Source organism: Dipodomys ordii, unplaced genomic scaffold (assembly GCF_000151885.1).
Source record: "Dipodomys ordii isolate 6190 unplaced genomic scaffold, Dord_2.0 Scaffold2307, whole genome shotgun sequence".
Taxonomy (NCBI): Eukaryota; Metazoa; Chordata; class Mammalia; order Rodentia; family Heteromyidae; genus Dipodomys; species Dipodomys ordii.
This window is the reverse complement of record NW_012269523.1, coordinates 5,694-7,713: the sequence shown is the minus strand read 5'-3', so window position 1 is coordinate 7,713 and position 2,020 is coordinate 5,694. Positions and strand designations below refer to the sequence as shown.

Genomic DNA, 2,020 nt, shown 5'->3' with positions numbered 1-2,020 from the left:
GATCATGTCCGAGTGCGGCGCGGGCCCCGCGGGCGCCGGCCAGGCCCGGCCCAAGCCGCTCCGCGTGGGCTTCTACGACGTGGAGCGGACCCTGGGCAAAGGCAATTTTGCGGTGGTGAAGCTGGCGCGGCACCGAGTCACCAAAACGCAGGTGCGGGGCCGGGCGGTGGGACGGGGGTGGGGGGTTGCGGGCGGCCCGGCTCCTTCTGGCCTGCAGAGGGGGGGGAGGGTCTGCACCAGGAGTTTCTAGCCCGGTGAAGAAAGCCGTGCCGGGTTTATATTCCTGCACGATTCCTACCGTTAGTGGAGAATGGCCAGAAAGACAAAGAAATGACCAGCAACAAGACGACCCAGCAAACCCCCAGGGCCCGGCCCTGGTAGCGCACTAGCCAGAGGCGTTTATTTATTTAACTTGGCTTCCTCCAAACAACAGGAGTGGTTGCCTTAACCCCCCCCCCCCACACACACACCAACTTTGTGTAACTTTTTGGAGGCATTCAGTGTTGGGGGGAAAAGTGTAAATGAAGTCAAGAGATAATGTTTAATATTTTTTAACTAAATCCGTAGGTGGCAATAAAAATAATCGATAAGACACGATTGGATTCTGGCAATTTGGAGAAGATCTACCGGGAGGTCCAGCTCATGAAGCTCCTGAACCACCCACACATCATCAAGCTCTACCAGGTAGGGGCTTCCACCCTCCTCGCTGGGGTGTTCTGTTGCAAGTTTGTCACTCCTTGTTTCCTGCACAGCCTGGCTGTGGGTCCTGCCGGTGGCCCCTTTCCAGACATGGTGGGGGTCTGGGAACTGCACACATAAAGGGAATTGATTATGGTGAGCTGTACAGAGAATTATTTTCTTGCTGTTTGGTCACATCGGAGCTCTGCTTCATTGAAGGCTCACCTCATACCATTTGTTCCAGTTTTGAAGTGGTCACTATGAGAATCACACCTACTATGCAGCTGCCCCGCAGGCTCTTAGTGATTAAGACATATTTGAGTGAAACCAGAAACTCCCACCTTTGCTGATAATGATTAAACTTTAAAAGCAACCGCTCCTGCCAGTTTCCCTCAACTTGTGTGTGCAATGGCGGCAGTAAGCCTTTGTCTTCCCGGGTTAACTCTTTGGGGCCGGGTGGAGAGGAGGCAGGCCACTTGGAGTTTGCCCTTCGTGCCTCTCACCCTGTTGGTTTCTTTTATGACTTTATTTTTGTTTGTGTTGAAAGTATTAATTACATCTTTGAGAAATAAGAAATCAGGACCCAACACAATCTCTCACGTACTTCCTAGTGATAAAGACAAAGTGAGGCCAGTTGGAGGGTTTGTGTCAGTGCAAGAGTACAGAACTTTGTAACTTAACCCGACCCACACACTGGCGCTTGCACTCTGTGTAAGTGAAGGTAGGCTGGTGGGAGCTCGTGTTTCACCTCGTACCTCTGAGTGGACTCGGCCTAGGCATTATGTGGCTATCATTTTTAAGTTGCCCTCGGAGATAATGAAGTGTCCTTCGGGGCCTCGCCGCTGCTGTCCACACCTGGGAATTGTGCTGCATGGCTGACTTGTGTGGCCTCGGTTCCTCCCTCCTGTCTCTCCCCCGTCAGCGTGGAGCTGAGTGCTGGAAGCCAGGGTGGATGTTCTCACTGCTGCCTCAGGCAGCTCGACCTTTGGGACTGGGTGGGCTAACCAGGCTGGAAGTCTGAAGCACTTCTTCCTTGTAGGTTTAAAAGTCTAACCACACAGACTTTTCTTTTTCCCTCTCCCCTTTTCATGGAGAAAGGAATTGGCAGAGATCTTACCACATGTGAAGGACAGTTAAAACTGTCAACAGAATTGCCAGAATGGTAGTAACACTTCCCTTATTCAATCTACGGCTCAAAGCAACTCCCTTTAAGAGTGTCTTTTTTTGTTTTTGTTTTTGTTTTTTTTTTGGGTCCGGTCATGGGGCCTGAACTCTGGGCCTGGGTGCTGTCCCTCAGCTCTTCAGCTCAAGGCTAGCACTCTACCACTTGAGCCACAGCGCC

At 51.7% G+C, this 2,020-nt stretch overlaps 1 protein-coding gene across 1 annotated transcript in view; it reads left to right on the top strand.

The window, feature by feature from the left end:
* Positions 1-4: 4 nt before the first annotated feature.
* The window catches only part of LOC106002043 (serine/threonine-protein kinase SIK1-like), a gene marked incomplete at its 3' end in the record, with an annotated part of 7,703 nt that continues 5,687 nt past the window's right edge, over positions 5-2,020 (top strand). The window contains exons 1-2 of the mRNA XM_013036966.1: positions 5-151; positions 568-684. Of these exons, the coding sequence (XP_012892420.1) occupies positions 5-151; positions 568-684 (264 nt within the window). The remainder of the gene's footprint in view (positions 152-567; positions 685-2,020) is intronic.